This window comes from Oncorhynchus masou, chromosome 30 (genome assembly GCF_036934945.1).
Source record: "Oncorhynchus masou masou isolate Uvic2021 chromosome 30, UVic_Omas_1.1, whole genome shotgun sequence".
In the NCBI taxonomy this organism is placed as follows: Eukaryota; Metazoa; Chordata; class Actinopteri; order Salmoniformes; family Salmonidae; genus Oncorhynchus; species Oncorhynchus masou.
The window spans coordinates 15,189,703-15,214,457 of record NC_088241.1 but is presented as its reverse complement, the minus strand read 5'-3'; the positions used below and the strand labels follow the sequence as shown (position 1 = coordinate 15,214,457).

General features: G+C 40.5%; 3 protein-coding genes across 4 annotated transcripts; all 3 read left to right on the top strand.

Moving 5' to 3' along the window:
• The first annotated feature begins 1,846 nt into the window (after positions 1-1,846).
• LOC135522133 (C-C chemokine receptor type 5-like) lies at positions 1,847-7,346 on the top strand. The gene is made up of 2 exons (XM_064948125.1): positions 1,847-2,036; positions 3,610-7,346. Exon 2 carries the CDS (start codon positions 3,618-3,620, stop codon positions 4,668-4,670), a length of 1,053 nt encoding a protein of 350 aa, XP_064804197.1. The 5' UTR covers positions 1,847-2,036; positions 3,610-3,617; the 3' UTR covers positions 4,671-7,346.
• Positions 7,344-13,517, top strand: LOC135522134 (C-C chemokine receptor type 4-like). 2 transcript variants are annotated; one of them, XM_064948127.1, is made up of 2 exons: positions 7,344-7,714; positions 11,107-13,517. In XM_064948127.1, the coding sequence occupies exon 2, from the start codon at positions 11,107-11,109 to the stop codon at positions 12,142-12,144; it is 1,038 nt and encodes a 345-aa protein (XP_064804199.1). In that variant the 5' UTR covers positions 7,344-7,714; the 3' UTR covers positions 12,145-13,517. The 2 variants fall into 2 exon arrangements, with proteins under 2 accessions (XP_064804199.1, XP_064804198.1); XM_064948126.1 differs by having other exon boundaries at positions 11,103-13,517.
• On the top strand, positions 13,518-17,508 carry LOC135522132 (C-C chemokine receptor type 1-like). The gene is made up of 4 exons (XM_064948124.1): positions 13,518-13,644; positions 13,904-13,943; positions 14,147-14,266; positions 14,552-17,508. Exons 2-4 carry the CDS (start codon positions 13,906-13,908, stop codon positions 15,594-15,596), a joined length of 1,203 nt encoding a protein of 400 aa, XP_064804196.1. The 5' UTR covers positions 13,518-13,644; positions 13,904-13,905; the 3' UTR covers positions 15,597-17,508.
• Positions 17,509-24,755: the final 7,247 nt, after the last annotated feature.

Genomic DNA, 24,755 nt, shown 5'->3' with positions numbered 1-24,755 from the left:
AAATCATGTTCACTTTTAACAACATGTTTGGTGTAATTATCATACATTTAATGAATAGTGATGGAGTTACAGCTTTGTCACAAACTCTGCCCACAGGAGGTCACTGTGTGACTTCAAATCACATAATATGCTGTAAAGAGGAGAGGAACATTATGTGTGTGGGTGTAAAAGACTTGATTTACATGAATTACTGCAGTGGGCAAATTGGTGTCACAAAGTGTTTCTTGGTCTTAAACAAATCTATGTTGAAACGAAAGTATACACCTTACAATACACGCATGTCTATAATTTTGAGTTTGCATCCCAATACTACACTTTATAAACATCACATAAGACTGAAATATGACCAAATTGTTTGACAGAGAAACACCAGATTTTTTGTGTGTTTAAAAAAAGTATGCAATTTGGTCAATTGACCGCAGAAAAGGGCTACTTACAGTCCACATAGGATAACGTTTTTGGGTTCCAGGTGGAACCCTTTTTGGTATCAGGTCGAACCCCTTTGGGTTCCATGTACAGTGCCTTGCAAAAGCATTCACCCCCTTGGCGTTTTCCCTATTTTGTTGCATTACAACCTGTCATTTAAATAGATTTTTATGTGGATGTCATGTATTGGGCATACACAAAATAGTCCAAATTGGTGAAGTGAAATGAAAAAAATTACTTGTTTCAAAAATTTCTGAAAAAGAAAAAACTGAAAAGTGGTACTTGCATATGTATTCCCCCCTTTGCTATGAAGCCTCTAAATAAGATCTGGTGCAACCAATTACCTTCCAAAGACACATAATTCATTAAATAAAGTCCACCTGTGTGCAATCTAAGTGTCACATGATCTGTCACATGATCTCAGTATATATACACCTGTTCTGAAAGGCCCCAGAGTCTGCAACACCACCAAGCAAGCGGCACCACCAAGCAAGCGGCACCACCAAGCAAGCGGCACCACCAAGCAAGCGGCACCACCAAGCAAGCGGCACCACCAAGCAAGCGGCACTATGAAGACCAAGGTCAGGGACAGGGACAAAGTTGTGGAACATCCTACAGAGCACCATTAAATGCATTATTAAAAATGTAAAGAACATGGCACCACAACAAACCTGCCAAGAGAGGGCCGCTCACCAAAACTCAAGGACTAGGCAAGGAGGGCAGAGCACCATTACCATTAAATCAGAGAGGCAACAAAGAGACCTTTTTGGCTATCAAGGAAAATGCTATGTCTGGCGCAATCCCAACACCTCTCATCACTCCGAGAACCCCATCCCCGCAGTGAGGCATGGTGATGGCAGCATCATGCTATGTAGGTGTTTTTCATCGGCAGGGACTGGGAAACTGGTCAGATTTTAAGGAATGATGGATGGCGCTAAATATAGGGAAAATCTTGAGGGAAACCTGTTTCATTCTTCCAGAGATTTGAGACTAGGACGGAGGTTCACCTTCCAGCAGGACAATGAGCCTAAGTATACTGCTAAAGCATCACGAGTGGTTTAAGAGGAAACATTTAATGTTGTTGAATGGCCTAGTCAAAGCCCAGACCTCAATCCAATTAAGATTCTGTGGTATGAATTAAAGATTGCTGCACACCAGCGGAACCCATCCAACTTGAAGGAGCTGGAGAAGTTTTGCCTTAAAGAATGGACAAAAATCCCATTGGCTAGATGTGCCAAGCTTAGAGACATACCAAGAGACTTCCAGCTCAAGGTGGATCTACAAAATATAGACTTTGGGGGTGTGAATAGTTATTTACGCTATTTCCTGACAAGAAATAAGACAAAAAAACTGAACTTGACTGTGTATAACTATTCACCCCCCCCCTCCAAACATTTTTTTCTAAGAGTGTACACTCAAACCTCAGTCTAAAAATAGCAGTGTGAAACAAACCAACATTCATTATAATAAGTTCACAGTACCTCCTTCTAAGGGAGGTGAAGGAAACTGCAGCAGCAGTACTATAGGCTATTGTACAACAGGATAATACACACATCTTCAAGAGACTCAGAAGAAACACCAAAGAGTTAATTGATCATTAATCATACCTGGTGAGTACTTTTGTCAACATCTAGAAACCTATTGAAGATATAAAATCTATACCTATTTCTAAGGGGTAACACAACAATTATTTATGCTTGTGACATTTTAGCATAAAAAATGAACAAAAATTACATAATTACTTGAAGTGATGAATAGAGTTTAAAAAAGATAGCTGTTAGATTACCGTACTCAATTTGTGCCCTAATTCAATAGACTTTTGTTAATATACAATATAGTATGAATTATAGACTACTTACAGGGCACTCCAACCCTGTTCCTGGAGAGCTTTAGGTTTTCAATCCAACCCTAGTTGTAACTAACCTGATTCAGTTTATCCACCGGCTAATTATTAGAATCAGGTGTGCTAGATTAGGATTGGAGCGAAAACCTACAGGACAGTAGCTCTCCAGGAACAGGGTTGGAGAGCCCTGGCTATGACTTTCTATATTTCTTTGACTGTGCAGTGAACACCTATAAGCACCTGAAGGTGTCAGAGCAGCCCCATAATCTGTATAATCAGCCTGTATAATAAACTAAATATGCTTCTCTGCTAAAATCTGGGTAAAAGATTTCAATTAATGTGTCTTATTCGGTACATTTAGTAGTCTACCAACCTGGCCAGCAGGCATGCCAGCTAAGATAGTTAGACAAACTAGCTACTCTAACCTGATTGAAAGCCTGAAATTGCTTCTTGGTAGCTAGTTATGAGATTGGGAACCTATCTGGACTAGCTAAAGCCAACTTCATAAAATTGCTAGGTGCTAGTAGTATTACAGAGAAACAAACAAACAAAATTAACAAAAACATTGCTTGCATTTTTTATTAAACAGGACAAATCTGAGGTACCGGGAAAGAGGGCATGTGCCCCTGTGCTGTATGGGCATGACGCTTGTGTTTCTGTGTTTACTTGTTTGTTTGTTTGTTTGTTTTGATGAATATTCAGTACAATGATAATATTTCAAAGGGTCAACTTAAAGGGGAAATGTGTGATTGTTTTTACATTTAAATTAATGATATATAACCATTGATTTGTAGAGAGTATATCTTATCATTCATATAAACTGTTGAACACCAACAGAAATCTAAAATATAAGATTGTTTCACTCCATTATTTGTAAACAAACACTGTATAGCTTAAAAACATGTTAAAAACTATAATGTTGATCTCATGGATGGTCAGTCCTTGCATCCATAGCTACAGTATGTATATGAATATGGAGCCAACAAGGTTAAAAATCTGTCGCAGTGCCCTTGAGCAAGACACTTAACCCCAATTGCTCCAGGGGCCCTGGACAATGTTGACCCTGGCCGTGACCCCACTCCTGCATGTGTCTCAGGGGGAGATAGGATATGCCAGAAACACATTTCCATTACAAACTTGAACAAGTAAAAAATTATTATTAGAATTAGTGGTTCCATTTCTCCAGCACCATCCCTCAGCTGTTTATCCGAACAGTGGCGGGGTGGCTCCTTTTTTATTGTTTGAACTGCAGATTGCCACATTGACTATTCAGGTTGATTTTGAATGAATGAAAGCACTCAACCTTGACTAATAACAATACCATTTCTGTCTTTCTACAGACAAGGATATGGAGCCAACAACAGAATATAACTATTCCTCCTACTACGATGATACAGGTTTACATGGATCAGAGCCCTGCAACAATGCCAATGTGAAGGAGTTTGGACGGGTGTTTCTGCCTACACTCTACAGCCTGGTCTTCATCGTGGGTTTCATCGGTAACGGCCTGGTGGTCTGTGTCCTGGTGATGTTTAAGAGGATCAGAAGCATGACAGACCTCTGTCTCTTCAACCTGGCTCTGTCTGACCTTTTCTTCATCATCTCCCTGCCTTTCTGGTCCCACTACGCCACCGCAGCCAACTGGCTCCTGGGGGACTTTATGTGCCGACTGGTAACCGGACTATACATGCTTGGGTTTTATGGCAGCATCTTCTTCATGGTGATCTTGACAGTGGATCGCTATGTGGTCATAGTCCACGCTCACACCATGGCCAGGCCCAGTTCAGTCAGAGTAGGGGTCACTTTGTCTCTGTTCATGTGGGCTCTCAGTCTCTGTGCCTCTCTGCCTACAATCATCTTCACCAAAGTAAATAATGAGTCTGGGCTTACAACATGTAAACCAGAGTATCCAGAGGGTAGCATGTGGCGCCAGTTTTCTTATTTAGAGATGAATGTCTTGGGTCTACTTCTCCCTCTCTCCGTCATGGTGATCTGCTATTCCAGAATCGTTCCGAAGTTAGTCAATATCAAAACCACCAAAAAGCACAAAGCCATCAAACTGATAATCATCTTAGTAGTGGTCTTTTTCTGCTTTTGGACCCCATACAATGTGGTCATTCTCCTGCGTTATCTGGAGACCCAGAGCTATTTTGGGGACTGTACAACTCACACGAACATAGACCTGGCAATGCAGTGGACAGAGGTGATAGCATTCACACACTGTTGTTTGAATCCGATCATCTATGCCTTTGCAGGGCAGAAATTCATGAGTCTTGTCCTGAAGTTACTAAGAAAATGGATGCCGATGTGCTTCGCCAGGCCTTATGTTAGTGGGTCGTCTGAAAGAAATATCTCAGTCTATTCCAGGTCATCTGAAATATCATCTACAAGACTGCTGTAGTTTGACTTGTATGCATGCACACTTCGAATATAAAAACTCTTAGAAGGGAAAAGACAGTAAAAGATGTAAGGAAAAGGGGGATTTCTTTGAAAGTGTGGCACTCAGCCACCCTAACTGTGAATATATGCTTACATTAGATACTGTAGATATCAGGTGCTCTTTTGTATCTTTACATGCTCCAATTCCTTTGTTGATAGATACCTTTAAAGAGTGTTAGTTGTGTCCTCATGTGGTATTGTGTGAAGTGTGGAAAAAAAAGTGAAGAAATTGACAGTATGTACAGTGCATTCGGAAAGTATTCAGACCCCTTCCCTTTTTCCAAATGTTGTTACTTTACAGCCTTATTCTAAAATGTATTAAATTCAGTGTTTTTAACATCAACACCTCATCAATCTACATACAATATCCAATAATGACGAAGTGAAAACATGTCTTTCGACATTTTTGCTAATTTATTAAAAATAAAAACAGAAATACCTTATTTGCATAAGTATTCAGACCCTTTTTTATGAAACTTGAAATTGAGCTCAGGTACATTCTGTTTCCATTGAACATCCTTGAGATGTTTCTACAACCTGATTGGAGTCCACCTGTGGTAAATTCAATTGATACGACATGATTTGTAAAGGCACAAACCTGTCTATGTAAGATCCCACTGTTGACAGTGCATGTCAGAGAAAAAACCAAGCCATGAGGTCGGACAGGATTGTGTCGAGGCAGAGATCTGGAACATTCTGCAGCATTGAAGAACTTTGGAAACACCAAGACTCTTCCTAGAGATGGCCTCCTGGCCAAACTGAGCAATTGAGGGAGAAGGGCTTTGGTCAGAGAGGTGACCAAGAACCCGATGGTCACCCTGGCAGAGCTCCAGTTCCTCTGTGGAGATGGAAGAATCTTCCAGAAGGACAACCATCTCTGAAGCACTAAACCAATCAGGCCTTTATAGTAGAGTGACTAAACGGAAGCCACCCCTCAGTAAAATGCACATGACAGTTTTCCACTTGGAGTTTTCCAAAAGGCACTTAAAGGACAATCGGTCCATGAGAAACAAGATTCTCTGGTCTGATGAAACCAAGATTGAACTCTTTGGCCTGAATGCCAAGCGTCACGTCTGGAGGAAACCTGGCACCATCCCTACGGTGAAGCATGGTGGTGGCAGTATCATGCTGTGGGTATGTTTTTCAGTGGCAGGGACTGGTAGACTAGTCAGGATCGAGGGAAAGATTGACGGAGTACAGAGAGATCCTTGTTGAAAACCGTCTCCAGAGCGCTCAGGACCTCATACTGTGGTGAAGGTTCACCTTCCAACAGGACAATAATCCTAAGCACACAGCCAAGAAAATGCTAGAGTGGCTTCGGGACAAGGCTCTGAATGTCCCTGAGTGATCCAGCCAGCGCCCGGACTTGAACCCGATCTAACATCTCTGGAGAGACCTGAAAATAGTTGTGCGCAATGCTCCTATCCAACCTGACAGAGTTTGAGTTACAGGTGTGCCAAGCTTGTAGCGTCATACCCAAGAAGACTCAAGGCTGTAATCGATGCCAATGGTGCTTCAACAAAGTACTGAGTAAAGGGTCTGAATACTTATGTAAATGTAATATTTCAGTTTTTAGCTTTTTTCAATTTGCAATAAAAAACAGTTTTTACTTTTATTGTGTGTAGATTGATGAGGGGGAAAACTATTGAATCCATTTTAGAATAAGGCTGTAACGTTAAAAAAATGTGGGGTCTGAATACTTTCCGTATACGCTGCACATATAGTCATATATATATCTATTTTTTTAAAGATTGATTCACCCTTTTTCCTTCATTTTTGAGTTTGTATGTTTATAGCTTTTTTCTTCAAATAATGTGACAGAAACCTGACTGGGGCATATGCTTTTTAACAAGCTTATAAATGTCACAACACTGCTGTCTGTTTAAAAAAAACACAAATAAAAAAAGCTGAGACTGCTGTTTGTAAATAGACAACACAATAGAACGTGGCATGAAACTTATATGACTGTCTAGGATTTGTGATTACCTTGTCTTCATTTTTACCTTGTCTTCAATAACATGTTTTATTTTTTATTTCAAACCACACTTTTGATAGTTTGTTCATGGTATAAGATATTCTGTATGTAATGGGCATTTAGACAATCTTGTTCAGTGACATTTCCCACCTGTACCTTTGCTTGATGTTGACTTATTCAGCTTGGTCTACATGCACAGAGATACATCAATTCACACCAAAACAACTTAAACAACACAGGGACATAACCTTGACACAGCTTACATGAAATAAGGAAGTGATGGCCAGCCACTTCTCGTTAAACCACAGAAAATGTGTTGTTGAACAAATCTTTCTAGGAAACACGTATTGTCTAACCTCATCTAATATGGAAGCAAACTATTGTAAGATAAGCACAAGAGGCTGGAAAAAGCCCAAAGCCCTGCCCCTAAATCGTGTAAAAGATGAAGTGCCTTGCTCAAGGGCACAACGGCAGCAGGCCACACATGATGTTCTGATGCCAGCAACTCTGTGGCTGCTGGCACAGTCACACCAAATTTCCCCATCCGCCCTGAAATTCAAACCGTCAACACTTCGGTTACCAGCCTACTCCTTCTTCTACTACAGACATAACCCACACAAGGACTACTTCCATGAATAAAAGTTACGGAATTTACTTTCTAAGATGTTTAAGATGTACTCTATTCATTTGTGTCTTTCCATCTAAAAAGTAGTTCAAAGCAGCATCTACATGCGTGACAGATATTGCTATGTTTGGTGATGTTTCCCTCACCCACACTCATTCCCAGACATTTAGTTAGAGGGCCATTACAGGAAACCCACATTTACACCTCAGCCTGCTCAATGCAGAAATGCAAAGAAATAGTTATCTAGTGCACACCTTACTAGAAAAAAGTTGCAGTCATTGGTACAAAAGAATAGAGTAGAAAAAAAGAGTAGTTTCCCAGCCAGACTGTTTCAACCAGCATACATGTTATCACCAGAGGGAAGGTGACAGCATTCAACCTGTACATCAGAAAAGAAGATATTGGGGTAAATAAAATATATTTTCACTTCATGATAGCCTGCATATAGACATACAGCCTACAAATATATACGCAGGCATAGACAGTCTGTGAAGGGGTGTTAGCCTCACAGGAACTACAAAATGGGGTCGGTCAACAGGGGGTGTCAGTATGTAACAGGTGATGGTGGGTGATGTGTGAGATCATATGGCTTGTGATTGGATTCTGGTTTAAAGAGGGTGTAGAAATAGTCTTTAGATCCAATACTTTTTTGTGTGTCTGTCAATACATACATTGTGAGGGAAAAAGTATAGTTTTGAAAATGTTATTTTTTAATTTTGAAACATTTTGTTTTAAACAAGACATTGTATTAGTACATTAATATGGCCCTACGGGGTAATAGCTTTTAAAATAAATAATGAGCGTGTCAAAGCTTTTTAGCTGTTGTTCTTTGAACAACAAAAAATGTCAGTATTGAGCTTACATAACCTTGACAACAACAGTAATAAAAGCCTTGTTGTTAGACATAAGATTTCTGAAGATGTATTATAAGGGGCTGTTTCTTTGATATCTCCATCAAGTATGTAAATTAGGTTAATTCCCACAGGTTGTTTTGAATGACACATTTCTCTTCATATCAGTCATCATGGTGTTTTAAAGTTTATCATTACACTCTGATTCATTTGAAAGCATTATAATTCATATGAAAGAATCATTACCCAAGTTAAAACACAGTTACCATGGAAACTGATAGATTATATGTGGCTAAAGTATTTAGTGATACAAGTATTATGCCATAATGGAGTACATAGGAGGATGAGTGACAAATAACATTTGAAGTTACATAGGATTTTATAATCTCTGGCTGTGTGCAGGTAACCATTCAGAACACAATTAAGGACTAGAATACTAGAATGGACATTAACCTTCTAATGATGGGAGGGGGAGATAAGATATTGTGTAAAATAATGAATTTGAAGAATGTTTCTGCACTGTATGTTTGTTAGCTAGTGAGCCAGACAGTTTTAGAGGAATGATTCCATTAATTTTTCAAATTCTATTCAAACAATGCAGTCAATCCACATCCATACACTGGCTGATATCAGTTGATGATAGGACTTAGACACATTGTAAATGCAACAAGTGCGTATATTGTATCACATAATGGCACTCCTAGCTTTCCAAGAAAACAAAAACTGTTTCAAGTTTTATTGTTCACAAGTACAGTGCACAAGTACTGTGAAATGCCTTTCTTGCAAGCTCTTTCCCAACAATGCAGTAATCAATACTAGTAGTACCATAAAATAAGGTAAAGTAGAACAAAAATACACGAGAAATAGAAATAAGAAGAACACGAGAAAGTAAGTAAGCTATATACAGGGTCAGAGCCAATACCATATACAGTATACAATGTGCAGGGATACTGGAGTGGTAGGAGTAGATATGTATAGAGTGCCTTGCAAAAGTATTCATCTCCCTTGGCATTTTTCCTGTTTTGTTGCATTACAGCCTGTCATTTAAATAGATTTTTATTTGGATTTCATGTAATGGACATACACAAAATAGTAAAATTGGTGAAGTGAAATTAAGAAAAAAACATGTTCTAAAAAATAATAACAAAAAAATACTGAAAGTGTTGCGTGCATATGTATTCACCCCCTTTGCTATGATGACCCTAAATAAGATCTGGTGAAACCAATTACCTTCAGAGGTCACATAATTCATTAAATAAAGTCCACCTGTGTGCAATCTAAGTGTCTCATGATCTGTCACACAATCTCAGTATATATACACCTGTTCTGAAAGGCCCCAGAGGCTGCAACACCACTAAGCAAGCGGCACCACCAAGCAAGCGGCACCATGAAGACTAAGGAGCTCTCCAAACAGATCAGGGACAAAATTGTGGAGAAGTACAGATCAGGGTTGGGTTATAAAAATATATCCGAAACTTTGAACATCCCGCGGAGCACCATTAAATGCATTATTAAAAAATTGAAAGAATATGGCATCACAACAAACCTGCCAAGAGAGGGCCGCCCACCAAAACTCACGGATCAGGCAAGGAGGGCATTAATCAGAGAGGCAACAAAGAGACCAAAGATAACGCTGAATGAGCTGCAAAGCTCCACAGCGGAGATTGGAGAATCTGGAGAATAGGACCACTTTAAGCTGAACACTCCACAGAGCTGGGCTTTACGGAAGAGTGGCCAGAAAAAAAGGCCATTGCTGAAAGAAAACAATAAGCAAACATGTTCAGAGTTCGCCAAAAGGCATTTGTGGGAGACCAAACATATGGAGAAGGTACTCTGGTCAGATGAAACTAAAATTGAACTTTTTGGCCATCAAGGAAAACGTTATGTCTGGCGCAAACCCAACACCTCTCATCACCCAGAGAACCCAATCCCCACAGTGAAGCATGGTGGAGGCAGCATCATGCTGTGGGGATGTTTTTCATCAGCAGGGACTGGAAACTGGTCCGAATTGAAGGAATGATGGATGGCGCTAAATACAGGGAAATTCCTGAGGGAAACATGTTTCAGTCTTCCAGAGACTGGGACGGAGGTTCACCTTCCAGCAGGATAATGACACTAAGTATACTGCTAAAGCAATACTCGATTGGTTTAAGTGGAAATATTTAAATGTCTTGGAATGGCCTAGTCTAAGCCCAGACCTCAATCCAATTGAGAATCTGTGGTATGACTTAAAGATTGCTGCACACCAGCGGAACCCATCTAACTTGAAGGAGCTGGAGAAGTTTTGCCTTAAAGAATGGGCAGAAATTCCAGTGGCTAGATGTGCCAAGCTTATAGAGACATATCCCAAGAGATATTTGTTAGACCCTAATCTATGGATTTCACATGAATGGGCAGGGCCGGAGCCATGGGTGGGCCTTGGAGGGCATAGACCCACCCACTTGGAAGCCAGGACCACCCACTGGGGAGCCAGGCTCAGCCAATCAGAATGGGTTTTCCCCCACAAAAGGGCTTTATTACAGACAGAAATACTCCTCAGTTTCATCAGCTGTCTGGGTGGCTGGTCTCCGTGTATTTTAGAGGCTATTTATACAGAAACTTTACATAAAACATGTATAAACTGTATTTATAATTATACGTTCATATTTTAGGTTGACAATAATTCTATTACACAATTTCTAATATCATATGCCTTTAACATGTGTTTCTGATATCACATTTCCGCATATGTAAAATCAGGATTATGCCTCCACTGCCATTCATTCCAATAAGACTGGTTTGGATTTCTCCTTGACCAATATGGCTTTCATTTAAACCCATTCTGAAACTTTGAGGGTTTATGACATAGCCCTAGTAGTAATTTAATAGGATCTCTATGACAAGGATGCACACAATACAGCATTGATTGTTAACTAACAATTCACACCATCCTTTTTTCCTCAGTAAGATGAACACAACCGAGGCCACCAGCACAGACATTTACTATGGCTATGGCAACTATGAAAGCCCTTGTAGCACTGGCACCAGTCTAACCCAAGGGTCCAACTACCAGTCCATTCTCTTCTACCTGGTGTTCACCCTGGGTCTGACAGGCAACAGTCTGGTGCTCTGGGTCCTCCTCAAGTACATGAAACTGAAGACAATGACAGACATCTGTCTGCTGAACCTAGCACTATCTGACCTGCTCCTCGCCCTCTCCCTGCCTCTATGGGCCTACCACGCCCAGGGTCATGAGTTTGAAAGGGACAGTCCGTGTAAGATCATGGCTGGTGCCTACCAGGTGGGCTTCTACAGCAGCATCCTGTTTGTGACTCTGATGAGTGTGGATCGCTACCTGGCCATCGTTCACGCCGTGGCCGCCATGAGGGCCAGGACGCTGCGCTACGGAGCGCTGGCGAGCATCATCGTCTGGGTAGCGTCCATCAGCGCTGCTCTCCCTGAGGCCATCTTCGTAGCGGCGGTGAGGGAGAATGACGAGAACAGTGGTACAAGTTGCCAGCTGATTTACCCAGAGAACACAGAGAAGACATGGAAGTTGTTACGGAACTTTGGGGAAAACGGAGTGGGGCTCGTCCTATGTCTGCCCATAGTGGTCTTTTGTTACATCTGTATTCTCACTGTACTACAGAGGTTAAGGAACTCCAAAAAAGACAGGGCCATGAAACTGATATTCGCCATCGTGGGTGTGTTTGTAGTCTCCTGGGTCCCTTACAACGTTGTGGTTTTCCTCCAGACCCTTCAGATGTTTGACATTGGGAATAGCTGTGAGGCTTCAACACAGCTTGATACAGCTATGGAGGTGACAGAAACCATAGCGCTGGCTCACTGCTGTGTCAACCCAGTCATTTATGCTTTTGTAGGAGAGAAATTCAGAAAGTGTTTGGGCTCTGTGCTCTCTAGATATCCACTGTGTAAAAAGCTCGGCAAACATGCAATGGTGAGCAGCAGAGGATCAGAAAACGAGACTTCTAACACACCTGTGTGATTGTACTGCTGAAAGACAATACTTCCATTGCTGAAAACCTATTTGATGCATTTTCATTGACAAAAAAACACTTCAGTTGGAAAACAGCAAGTAGAGCAGAAGACCAATTTCTGTGTCGTATGGAATAATGAAGTATTCTTCTGAACACAGACTTGCATATAAATGAAGTGTAACAGTATAATATTTAACTTTAAATGTATTTTGATGAGCTCTGACTATTTGCTAAAGGGTGATGGGCTGTTTATGTTTTGATTACCCATGTATGTATTTCATGTACAGTACAAGCCTGCACACATTTTTGCTATAACATAATATCAATATGTTTTGCATAGAGATTATCTCAATTTCTATTCTTATTGTATGCACATGTTTTTGTTATAACATTAAAACACAACCAGGGGCAGGGTTGTGGCCAGAGGACTGCTGCTGGATGGCCAGTGGCTATCTGGCTACTCATTGGCTACATTTTCTGGCCAAATATTATTTTGGTAGAATTTTGACCCTCCTTTGATTGAGGACCTGTTTTGGTATTAACTTGAACTTGGACATCGAATCAGGAATTTGACCTTTGTTTTGAACTTTGTTGGCTGAGCAGGTATTTGTGTTCCTTTCGGGAGGGTTTTCTCAATAAATAAGCCTGTGCATTTTGTTGTACTGAAACATATTTGTTCTGCATTGTGTTGTCATTTTATGCTGCTACTTTACCCCCCTATAAATCCAATCTGCACCACAATATATTTTATTCAGTTGAAGATGCTAAATTCAAAGATGAGACAGACAACAATCCTGCTATATCTGTCAATAGGTTCAAATCTTCTTTACAGTAGGTTTACTTAGAATTGTTTGGATCCAGAAAACACACATATCAATCTATTATATATCAATGTATTGTAATTGTTCAAAGACAGGAAGTATATCAGCAGTCACCATATTTTGACAATTGAATGCTAGCAATGATGCTAGAACTAATGCATCTCTCAGTCATGACACAAAATTTGTTCCGTCTTCAGCTAACCACTTCTCAGTAAAGTTAGTTGTTTGAGCACCACTATGAGTTTGCATCATCTACAGGATATCCTGCTTGGTGGTGAACATGTCTGCAGCACAGATCAAGCTTTTAGGAGTAGTGGCACTCCTCTGTTCAAAAAAGATAATACATTAATGATCTTGAAAAAGGGTCCACAGTGTTCAATAAACTAAACCTGCAGCATGGATTCCTCCTGTAGTGTTCCAAGCATTCATGATGCACAGGAGATGTGCAGGTACAAATGCATGCCATTTGGACTTAAATCTGTACTCAGCTATGCAGTATAGTTTGGCCAAATCTATCCGCCCACACCACCACCCACCCCCCACCCCTGCCAGAGACATCTGTTGGAGAAAAAAAACTGCAGATATAGGTTCCCTTGCTCTTGACCTTGTTAAGAGTCACTACAGCCCCCAGAACTACTGTCACACCAGAGTGTCACACCCAGAGAGACTACTCAACCCAGTTTGACAGTGAGTATATTATGCTTACTGAATGTGTGGGTTGGCTTTAGGATTCTTTGCAAAAGTTACTCTTAGTGTTGTACAGTATCTTGAATCTTCAACATAGCGTCTCTGCAGGCTTCAGCCTCTTGCCATTCAAGTCATTGTAATTTATTTATTTTTTGTACGTAATTTTATTAGCAAATTTCATCAAATGAATTGCAGTCCTGTAATTAGCAATGAATAAATCAAAACAATTTCAGTGGTCATGTTTTATATTTTATTTCAGGGATGAATATCACTGGATATCCTGTTCACACCACAGCAGGGTGGGACTTTATATCTTTTATTTGACAAATTTGAATATTAATAGTATCATCAATTTATACATTTATCATAATAACTTATAATTATTACATCATTGCTGTAAATAATGTAAATAATGTAATGTCATATTTTATGCTGTACAACATGGGCCATTGATACATGCGCCTGTAATTGAGAAGCTCAAATCATTGGTAATGAATTTCAGGGGGAACACCACAACCATTCCCTTCAGCTCTGTGAGTGTTGAGAATGGGAATTCATCCAGTTACTCATATGAGAACTCATCCAGTTATGCATATGAGAACTCATCCAGTTATGCATATGGGTAAGTTAATAAGGTCTAAAATGTCTGACTTTTAGAAACACATATTTTGAGGAAAGAGTGCAATTGGTGGTACAGGATTTCTGCCCCAATCTTCCAATCATGTTTTAAAAAATGAAATGTTGCTCATAGAAATAAAGTACTAATTGCATTTACTCCATTGTACTGTAAATATTGTTGTTGATGGAACACATTTTGATAATAAGCACAACTTTCAGATTGTGGCTTTAAGAATGTTCATTCTTATCATTGCTGCTTGGTTCATTCTACTCGTCTGATCTTTTACAGCACACATTTTGCAGACACATTTGAAGTAACCACATACGACTATGGTGACTATGACGATGGAATTTGCAAGTACAAGCCACACGGAGCCAGCTTCCTGCCAGTGCTGTACTCTCTCTTCTTCATCCTGGGGTTTCTGGGGAACGTTCTGGTCCTGTGGGTCATCCTGCTGGGGGTGAAACTACGCAACATGACCGACGTGTGTCTCCTGAACCTGGCCTTGGCAGACCTGCTCCTGGTCTGCACTTTGCCTTTCCTGGCCCACCACGCTACAGATCAGTGGGTGTTTGGTGACGTTATGTGCAAAGTGGTCCTCGGCGCCTACCACATTGGCTTCTACAGTGGCATCTTCTTCATCACCCTGATGAGTGTGGACAGGTACCTGGCCATAGTCCATGCTGTTTACGCCATGAGAGCTAGAACACGGAAGTATGGGGCCATCGCTGCCGTCGTGACCTGGCTGGCTGGATTCCTGGCCTCGTTTCCTGAGGCACTGTTTCTTAAAGTGGAGAAACACAACGAGAAAGACAATTGTCGCCCTGTCTATGATGACAGTGCTTTGGTAATTTTTGGCCTTTTCAAAATGAACACACTTGGTCTGCTAATCCCCCTCGTCATCATGGGGTTCTGCTACACACAGATAGTGAGAAGGCTGCTCAGTCGCCCATCCTCCAAAAAGCAGGCCATCAGACTCATTCTCATTGTGGTTGTGGTGTTTTTCTGCTGCTGGACTCCGTACAACATGACGTCATTTTTCAAGGCCTTGGAGTTAAGTGAGGTCTACTCAAGCTGTGAGAGTAGCAAAGCCATCAGACTCACTCTACAGATCACAGAGACCATGGCCTACTCCCATAGCTGCCTGAATCCCATCCTCTATGTGTTTCTGGGGCAGAAGTTTAGAAGACATCTCATAAGACTGATTAACAAGGTTCCCTGCAGGCTGTGTCAGTTCATGAAGAACTACCTACCCCTGGACTTCAGAGCCTCGAGGACAGGATCTGTCTACTCACAGACCACCAGCGTGGATGAGAGGTCTACTGCCGTGTGAACAGCAACTTAACTGCAAAGACAAATACATCTAACATCACATATACTGTTCATTCCAAAATATATGTAAATACCAAATCCAGTTTAAAATGCAATCACCTGAAAATAATAGGCTCTGATTCAGGTGCATGGCGAAGTCAGGAAATTGTCACTCATCTCAGAGTTTCACACCAGAGGGTTGATTTTTACAGAAATCAACCCAATCAATATACATTCCACAAACCATTTAATTTCCCTTTGTATAGTATTTTCTCTAGTATAGTATATCTATTTGAATATCTTTGGCACATTTTGTACATAAATGTATTACAGTAACTTCATCCTCTGTTGCATGTAGCAATTATTCAAATGAAAGTACTGCCAAGATAATGTAATCAAGATATACTCAATGACCAAGATGTTCCCATGTGTCAGTGCTAGAGAATATGTGAATGATGGTGCCACCACAGACCAATATTTCTTACTCCTGTTAGCAATCTCACCACAGAGTGAGAGACACTGCTTGTGCCTTACAATGTGTACTCAAAATCTAATCCTAATGTGATTCACTGCAGTATTGTAACATGTTTTATATAACATGTTTATATATCATTATAATGGGGATGCAGATGACATTTAGACTTTAACACATTTGCCTGATTTACTTGCTATGATATTTAATACTTAAAACAGCGCTCTGCACAGAAGCACACACCAACCTTAAACCAACCTTTTTTTTCTTGAAGTGAGTCAGTAAATACGCACAGAAGTGCAATACAGGGCTGACTCTAGCATTTTGGGGGCCCTAAGCAAGAATTAGTTGGAGGGCCCCAAACCTCGCAACAAAATATTTTAGTGGCCCCCAAAATGTGGAAACAATTGTTTTTGTTTTAAAGTTAATTTCATGCAATTCTACACATTCTGCCATGGTGTGTGAAGAACATGTCAGTTTTCTGTTATTTTTCCATTGTGGGGGGCACATTTCTTGAATTTGCGAATGGGAAGAGAGAAACAAGTTCATTTTAAAGCAAATTTCCTGCAATTCTACACATTTTGTAATGATTTATGCCATGCTAATATCATATCTGAGTGAGAATGACTAAAACCTATGGGGGCCCCCTGGAGGTCAGTGCCCTGCATGCCCGGTCGGTATTCGGCCATGATTACTACAAATTTAGATAGCTGGCTAGACTAACTATCCAAAAATTGGTAGCTGACATGGCTAATTGAGTGATTTTCAGTGACTGACATAACAAGAGACATTATTTTTTTAATTGGACCTGCTGTATTCTACTATTGTTATTCTCAATATTAAGTTGAGGCCAGAGTTCCTAAAACTTTTTTTATATATAGAAATATATACTGTATATATACAGTGCATTTGGAAAGTATTCAGAACCCTTGACTTTTTCCACATTTTGTCACTTTACAGCTGTCAGACGGTGGGTGTAGCTGGTGCATGAAGTCAGGTGCAGGAGAGCAGAGATGAGTGAACAACGTACTTTACTTAAGAAAAATAGCACAAAGTCACAATACCAATGTGTGAACAATAACGGTTGCCACAAAACACGGGTGAACACAGCACCCTGAAAAAAAACAGCCGGCAACATACCGACCTAAACAAAAAACAATCACACAAAAAGACATGGGGGAAACAGAGGGTTAAATGCATGACCAGTAACTGGGAAATGAAAACCAGGTGTTTGGGAAAACGAGACAAAACAAATGGAAAAATAGACCGGCGACATTGACCGCCGAACACCACCCGAACAAGGAGAGGCATTGACTTAGGCCGAAGTCGTGACAACAGCCTTATTAAGTGGATTCAATAGTTGTTTTCTTCATCAATCTACACATAATACCCCATAATGACAAAGCAAAACTTTATTTGTATTTTTTTGCAAATGTTTTACAAATAAAAAAACATAAATAAATATTCAGACCCTTTACTCGGTGCTTTGTTGAAGCGCCTTTGGCAGCGATTGTAACAGCTTTCTTTTGGTGAAGGAGAGGTGGACCAAAACGCAGCGTGGTGGTTATTCATGGTACTTTAATAAAGACACTATACATGAATAAACTAAAAAAAACAAGAAATGTGAAAAAAACAAAAACAGCCCTATCTGGTGCAAACACAGTGACAGGAACAATCACCCACAAACACACAGTGAAACCCAGGCTACCTAAATATGATTCTCAATCAGAGACAACTAATGACACCTGCCTCTGATTGAGAACCATACTAGGCCGAAACATAGAAATACCCAAATCATAGAAAAACAAACATAGACTGCCCACCCCAACTCACGCCCTGACCATACTAAATAATGACAAAACAAAGGAAATAAAGGTCAGAACGTGACAGCGATTACAGCCTCTAGTCTTCTTGGGTAAGACGGTTCAAGCTTGGGACACATGGATTTGGGGAGTTTCTCCTATTCTTCTCTGCAGATCCTCTCAAGCTCTGTCAGGTTAGATGGGGAGTGTTGCTGCACAGCTATTTTTCAAGTCTCTCCGGAGATGTTCAATCGGGTTCATGTCCTGGCTCTGGCTGGGCCACTCAAGGACATTGAGACTTGTCCCGAAGCCACTCCTGCGTTGTCTTGGTTGTGTGCTTAGAGTCAACATCCTGTTGGAAGATGAACCTTCACCCCAAGCTGTGGCAGGAAGGGAAAGATAAGACTAGCGCGGTATGGAGCAGGTTTTCATCAAGGATCTCTCTTTACTTTGCTCCATTCATCTTTCCCTCGATCCTGACTAGTCTCCCAGTCCCTGCTGCTGAAAAATATCCCCACAGCATGATGCTGCCACGACCATGCTTTACCATAGGGATGGTGTCAGGTTTTGTCCAGACGTAACGCTTTCCGGGGGCCCTAAGCGACCGCTGATGTAGCTCATGCCTGGAACTGGACCTGAAAGGAAGAAATGATTAACTGTCCTTCGGCATACATAGTTCTGTTAGAATAGGCTCACATACTACAGGGACTGTGGCTACAGTCTGAAACAGCCCAGTGACCTAAACACACAGAGATAGATAGCTGTTTACCGCTTCCTGTTGAGAGGCCTACATGGCGATATAAAACCACATCTTCACACATGACAATATAATTCACAACAGGGTATTTTTTGGGGGTTGAGCCAGCCAGACGGTTTTGTGTAAGCTGAATATAAAATGGGGGGACTTAGATAATGAAAATAAAGGAACACAAAGCCAGAGGATTGTGCCATGTAATCATTTTTACACAATTTAGCAATAAGCAGTATTACTAACCTTGTTTCAAAAAGAGCTAATTGCAGGCAGAGCTTTTAAATCTATGGGAAGGTCATGCTCTGACACTGATAATGTAATTACAGATAACCAACAAAGAACCCTAAGCAACAAAGGACAAATCTTGCACACATGCAAAAAAAATGTAAAGTTACATTTCACTAAAAAGCATCAGATAAGGAGCGAGTGACGTCACAGATTGAAATGCTATTAGCGTGCATCGCTAACTAGCAAGCCATTTCACACCGGTTACACTCACCCTTTGATCTTCTCCCTTTCCAAAGCAACCAGTGATCCGGATCACGGCACCAATTGAAACGTTACTAACTCGCACTGATAACTAGTTAGCCATTTCACACCAGTTACACAACCAGTGAGCAGCAGTTGCTTCTAAGTTTGTCAGTCAATTGCCAATCGGTGATGTGGCTTCTCTGGTCTACCTGTATATGTTACAATCACAAAGAAATACAAAATGACAGGATATGGGAGCGGGCACAAAGGGCAACTGGGGTTATCAGGTGTGAACCATTCATGAATCAATTCCCTTAGATGTCCACTCACTTGGGTATATTAATTCCCGAGATAGCTTTCCAAAGAACATCAGGCTAGGTCGTTCATACACCACTGCACTGTTTTACACCTGTTGTATCCTGTGCATGTGGCAAATAAACTTTGAAACTTGAAACTTTGGCCTATAGGAAAGAGGTGGAATCTTTTAATTTCATAAATTCATACTCTTATACAAGTACACCGTCCATATCATATTTTATCATTTGTGAGTCAGACCCACATTATGTAGCTACTGCTACTAGTACTACTATTACATTTCAGCCAGCCTGGTCTCATAGACTAGACGTAACATAGTAAATGTACATCAGGGACACCCAAATTAGTATGATATGCAATGTTTGGTATGAAAACAGACAGTTACTTAAAGCAACAAAGAAAGTAGGGTGGTTGGTCAGGGTGGATGGATGGGTGGGAGTTCAAATCTCATCTCAGGACAACATTAGCATTTTAGCTAATTAGCAACTTTTCAACTACTTACTCCTTTGACCTACTTTGCAACTGCTTAGCATGTTAGCTAAGCCTTCCACTAACCCTTTTAGCTAAGCCTTCCCCTAACCCTAACCTTAACCCTTTAACATTCTCCTAAACTTAATCCTGACCCTAACCCCATAACCCTAAACCCTAGCCTAGCTAACGTTAGCCAGCTAGTGTCATATGTTTTGCAAATTTGTAACATATCGTAGGTTTTGAAAATTCGTAACATATAATACAAATTGTAATTTGTGTAACTTGTATCTGTACTGGGTGAACTCTAAATTACTCTATGCAAAGGGGTTTTATGATATTTTCTCATTTGTAATTTCCTAAGCTTCCTTGTTCATGCTTTGTCATGTAAATTAACCTTAGGATCTACATGCCTAGAATTATGTTTTGTTAATGTCAGTATTGTCTTTTAACTTAAGCGTTATGCTTTGTATGTGAATCCATTCATATTACAAAGTTATAAATAATACTTGCTTTGATTTTCGCTTCTCATGACCATTCCTTGATCTGAGTCAGCTAAACACATAGTACTTGATGGCACATGGATTCATTATGATGTTAAATGGAGTGAGATATACTTTTTAATAGACTTTGATAACATATAAATTGCATAATCTTATTATGGGTCGCATGTGAGGTATATTTAATATACACATTTCCAATATTACCAAATTGCAATGTCTGATGATTGATTAAAATAAATTGATAATAATATGCTAGTTGGAGCTGAATTGTTAGATTTCATTGCAGTTCTTTTGTTATGTCTTTGTTTTAGTATGGTCAGGGCGTGAGTTGGGTGGGTTGACTATGTTCCTTTTTCTATGTTGTGTTTTGCGTTTGGCCTGGTATGGTTCTCAATCAGAGGCAGGTGTCGTTAGTTGTCTCTGATTGAGAATCATACTTAGGTAGCCTTTTCCCACCTGTGATTTGTGGGTGATTATTTTCTATTATGTGTATGTCACCTTTCAGAACTGTTTCGTTTTGTTTTTCCTTTGTTATTTTATTTAGTGTTCTCGGTTTAACAAATATATGATGAACACTTACAACGCTGCGCTTTGGTCCTCCGATCATTCCTACTACTCCTCCTCGTGAGAGGAGGAAGACAACCTTTACATTATGTGATTTTACATCACCTGCAATCACAAGGTTGGGTAGTTATTCATCCAATAGAACCCAGAGAGTGTTCTTCAATGGAAACTTCTCTAACATCAGATATGTACAGTGCGGTGTCGCTCAGGGCAGTTGCCTTGGGCCGTTACTCATATCTATTTTTACAAATGATTTGTCACTGGTCTTACACAAAGCTAGAATGACTATGTATGTGGATTACTAAACACTCTACATGTCAGCACCCAAACCCAGTGAGCTCAATGAAATTGTAAATAAGGAGTTACATTCAGTATCAGAATGGTTGATTAATTATGAACTGGCCTTAAATACATAAAGCATTGTATTTGGTTCAAAACATTCTCTAAGACCTACACCTCAACTGGAGTTGTACATAAAGGTGTGACCATTGAGCAAGATGAGGAAGCTAAACTCCTAGGTATAACATTGGATTTTAATTATTATGGGCAAGTCATATAGACAGCGTCGTTGTGAAGATGTAGAGAGGTATGTTTGTTATAAAAATATGTTTTTGACACAAAAATCAATTGTACTAGTTGTTCAGGCTCTGGTCTTGTACCACCTTGATTACTATCCATTAATGCTCAAGTGCAGTAAATAAAAACCTAGCAAAGCTACAGCTGGCTCAAAACAGAGCATTGTCTGCATAATCAAATAACATTGAACTCAGATACCCATACATACCCCACAAGACATGCCCACAAGACTCTTCACAGTCCTCAAGTCCTAAAAGAATTCACAGCAATGCGCAGTTCATCAAGAGCCGTGGAACTCCCTTCCATCTCCAATTGCTCGGACTAACAACATTACCTTACCTCGGGGCAGCAGGGTAGCCTAGTGGTTAGAGAGTTGGACTAGTAACCGGAAGGTTGCAAGTTCAAACCCCCGAGCTGACAAGGTACAAATCTGTCGTACTGCCCCTGAACAGGCAGTTAACCCACTGTTCCTAGGCCATCATTGAAAATAAGAATTTGTTCTTAACTGACTTGCCTAATAAAATTAAAAAATTAAAAAACCATTAATAAATTGATAAAAAGACAACTCACATGAGGGACACACACAGCAGATATCATTGTATTTGTGTGACTTTTGGCACATACACATACCGATGGGACACATTGGGAGATAATAGCTCAGTTTTCTACCGTCAAGACCATGATAATATATAGAAGCCGGACAACATAGTTTAAATTAAAATCAATAGATCAATATATCCTCAAGTAACCGGGAGAGAGTGAGCGGTCAGTTATACACAACAGCGAACCAATCTGTGAGTAAAGCAACGCTGAGACTAACCCAACACGCCGTGGCTTCCCTTAGAGGAAAAGACAAAGAACAACTTGGAGATGTAAATGAGAGCAATGAACAGCTGAATGATATCCAGGGAAAAAAATGCTTTCAATGCTCACCTAAACAAACTGCTACAATATGTTGTTGAAAAAGTACATTGTCTCGAAAGGAAAGGAGAGTCTCTTGTCAGACATGCATACATGGAGGCATACAAAATTGGCCTTCTGGAAACAAAGGTGCAAACTTTAGAAGACTAACTGGATCAGCTAGAAACAGATTGAGACAAAATCGTATTGTCCTTATCGGAGGACGAGAAAAAAGGGGACCTTTCCAGCTATGTGATCAAGCTAATACCGGAGGTGCTTGGCGTGGATGGATCACCGCAGGATCTTCAGCGATGCCATCGGATCAGCACGAAGCAGAAGAACGCTAAACACCCTCGTATGGTCATCTTTAATCAAAGTCAACATTCTGAGGGCACAGGGGGAAAGGAGATTAAGGTCCAGGGCCTGTCCATTCGATTCGCCCAGAACCTGTCTACTAGGCTGAGGAAAATCCGCCAGCAATCAGACAGTCACTGGAGTAACTCTCAACTAAACTCCCAGCAGTACTGCAGGTATGGAAGGGCCAAGTGCTTATGAAGCTCTGAACATTATAGGAAACATTTCCAGTTGAAAGAGAGCTCAGTGCACTGAGGAGAGGCAGAAGCACACAAGGCTACATACAGCGATGCCCAAGACTAACTTATCATAAATTGAGACAATATTCCTTCTCCCTCCCATCAATACAATCTAGACTCTATTGTCCCTAAGTAACTGTTCTTCTATAGGAAGCAATGCTGTGTGTGTGTATGTGCGTATGTGTGTGTGTGTGTGTGTGTGTGTGTGTGTGTGTGTGTTGTGTGTGTGTGTGTGTGTGTGTGTGTGTGTGTGTGTGTGTGTGTGTGTGTGTGTGTGTGTGTGTGTGTGTGTGTGTGTGTGTGTGTGTGTGTGTGTGTGTGTGTGTGCGTGCAAGAGGGCAAGAGGGTGTGAGTGGGTGTATGTGTCTGTGCACATGAATGGGAGTGTGAGGGATGGTGAATATGAATGCTTGTAGGAGGGCACGAGAGAATGGGTGTGCAGGGGCATAGGGTATATGTTGTGTGTGAATGAAGGAGAATTGATGAGTATATAGATGTATAGTGGGGTGTACATGTGTTTGGAAGAAGGGAGGGGGGAAAGACAGAGGTTTGGATAAACTAGACCTTGGTGGGTAAGGTAGGGCAAGTAAGTAGGGGAGGTGGTGATATGCTTGGCTGGGGGGGGGGGTGCAACGGTGGGTAAGGATGGGATGGTGGGACAAGCTTGGCTTGGGTTGAGTAAAGAGGGGAGAACAAGAAGGAGGTGGTGGAGAGGGGTGGATTTGGTTTGGGAGAGTGAGAGAGAGAGAGAGAGAGAGAGAGAGAGAGAGAAGGCGGACTTAATTATACTCCAATGTAATTGTATTTAATTTTTTATGACTTGTAAACCCATTGTAAAATGAATAAGAGTGCTGGACAGATTAGGAAAGGATGTAAACTCATTATTTTCCTTGTTTGTCATTACAACTAAGATTTAATGGTGGTTATTGGTGAGAATGGAGAGGGACTTTATCTGGGAGGGCATCAGACACTTGAGGTGTGTGTGGGGCCTCCACTCATGCCATTTTAGAAGATCCACTCACCCTAAGTAGACCCCCACCAGCCACTATACTTCATTTCTAAGGTAATACAACCAACCACAGTACTTAAGTGGCAGTCTTTCTTTAAAAGTATGTACAATGTACATATCCACATTCTTTTTTCGTAGTACATTAGGAGAGGAGACGGCGCTTTAAAGCCCTAAAAAGGCACAGTGCCTCAACTACAAAGATGCACTTTGCTTGATGTTACTTTTTTATATTTTTTTGTCTACTCAGCCCAGATGCTCTATATACTCTATGTAATGTATACAATAACTATGTATTAATACTATGATCCTCCTATTCATGGAATGCCCATCGCCCTATGTCATGTCTGCTAAAAAGTGTTACATGGATTTTTAGTGAGGCGGAACAGATAAGGTTAACTTTGATTCTATACACGTTAAGACCAACAAAATACAACTTATCACATGACAGGCGCCATGATTGGGGGAAAAAAAAGCATATGGTTCTCAAACACCTAAAAAAGCAACGCAGTGGGACAAAAGCAACAACACGGAGTTACACATGGGATAAACAAACGTACAGTCAATAACACAATAGAAAAATCTGTATACAGTGTGTGCAAATGAAGTAAGGAGGTAAGGCAATAAATTGGCCAATAGTGACAATGTAATTACAATTTAGCAATTTACACTGGAGTGATATATGTGCAGATGAGAAAGTGCAAGTAGAAATACTGGTGTGCAAAAGAGCAGAAAAACTAAAACAAATATGGGGATGAGG